At 38.8% G+C, this 1,453-nt stretch overlaps 1 protein-coding gene across 1 annotated transcript in view; it reads right to left on the bottom strand.

The window, feature by feature from the left end:
* The window catches only part of T265_15619 (hypothetical protein), a gene marked incomplete at both ends in the record, with an annotated part of 9,870 nt that extends 8,729 nt beyond the window's left edge, over nucleotides 1–1,141 (bottom strand). The window contains one exon of the mRNA XM_009178775.1: nucleotides 1,084–1,141. Coding sequence (XP_009177039.1) covers nucleotides 1,084–1,141 — 58 coding nt within the window. The remainder of the gene's footprint in view (nucleotides 1–1,083) is intronic.
* Between the last annotated feature and the right edge of the window lie 312 nt (nucleotides 1,142–1,453).

Below are 1,453 nucleotides of genomic sequence, written 5' to 3'. Positions count from 1 at the left end.
TTATTTATTTATTTACGCACATGGTGAAAAAATTAGTAATTAATACTACCCTTTATCCGATGTATTAGAAAAGCCGGAAATCTAATACACCTTTCTTCACACTTGCGTTCCATGGTGACCTGAGTTTACAACACTACAAACCGAGCAAAATTCACAGCAGTGAATCCTATCTTCCAGAATGATGAACAGAAGAAAATGGCTTTACAGGGACCTTGCGAGTAGGTTCATTCGCAGTTAAAACCAGTTTTTGTTGTAGTTACACATTTTATCAAACTAAACACACCCAGTAAACATGCTCTAAAAGAATATCGCTGCATTTTTTTGGATGAAACATACTGAGCAATTTGTGTGTCCATGTTACGGGTATAACCCGCGGAACCACTCGGTTGGCCACGTCAGATAAGGAACGAAATACCCGATCTTTCTACTGTATAGCTTTTTTGCCTTATTACGTTCTCACAATTTGGCCGGGAAGCCTGTTATTTTCACGCAGTACCAACTTCCTACCTCAGGTCTACCTAACAAGATATTGAATGTTGTTTCTACATGGTCTGGCGTCTGTAATGCAAACTCACGTTCCGAGCATCATCTTGTTAAATTGTGCACTGTGTTTGTTTTTGGATATAATGTTCAAACTAGTGTGTGTGGCAGAGCGAGAGAGAAATTTGTGCACAATATCAAACGACCAACCAATTACTGAGTTCTCTAGTCATTGGTTTGAATCTGATCTCAGCAGAGCGAGAGAGAAATTTGTGCACAATATCAAACGACCAACCAATTACTGAGTTCTCTAGTCATTGGTTTGAATAAGTCTGATCTCAGTGTAGTACGTCATAATTGCATGCGTTTCAGGAATATTTTCCCCGGATTTTTGCCAGTGCTCATTTGATGAGTTATAATCAGACCTTTATAGAATAAAATTAAATATTGAATATTCATCCGATATGAGATACCCGTGAAATGGCTCTTGATCAACAGTGTGTAGGTTGTAAGTTGTATGGACATGATTCATAGTTGAGTGGGACCCCGCACTGACGATGTCATCTCGATTAGTGATGAAACTCATGCAATCCAACTACGAACCTCGAGTAACGGACCAAAATTCAAGCAACGCTCCCAAGCTACCCATATTCCGCAACATCGCCAATCTCTGTAACCGGCAAAATGGTTTTTAGTGTAACTACAACTCCACACCCATAGGTACAGAAAACTAACGTCAATATGTATGTGATACTAGGAACATATTATATATATGTATATNATATGCATTTATATGGTCCTTTCGAATCTGAAGCTATTCCGTCAATTCCATCAATTGAGAACGGTACTTTTGAAGCAAACTTGATGATCTAGTGACCATGAAGTGAGTATGAACAGTAAATTGGTATTCCTCGTACTGTCTTTGTTTCGTCTAAAATTATGTGCTTTAGTGTGGCTTTAGTCTGGCGCCGAA

Source organism: Opisthorchis viverrini, assembly GCF_000715545.1.
Source record: "Opisthorchis viverrini unplaced genomic scaffold opera_v5_655, whole genome shotgun sequence".
NCBI lineage: Eukaryota > Metazoa > Platyhelminthes > Trematoda > Opisthorchiida > Opisthorchiidae > Opisthorchis > Opisthorchis viverrini.
The sequence above is the reverse complement of the archived record's forward strand: the minus strand, read 5'-3'. Positions and strand labels throughout refer to the sequence as shown.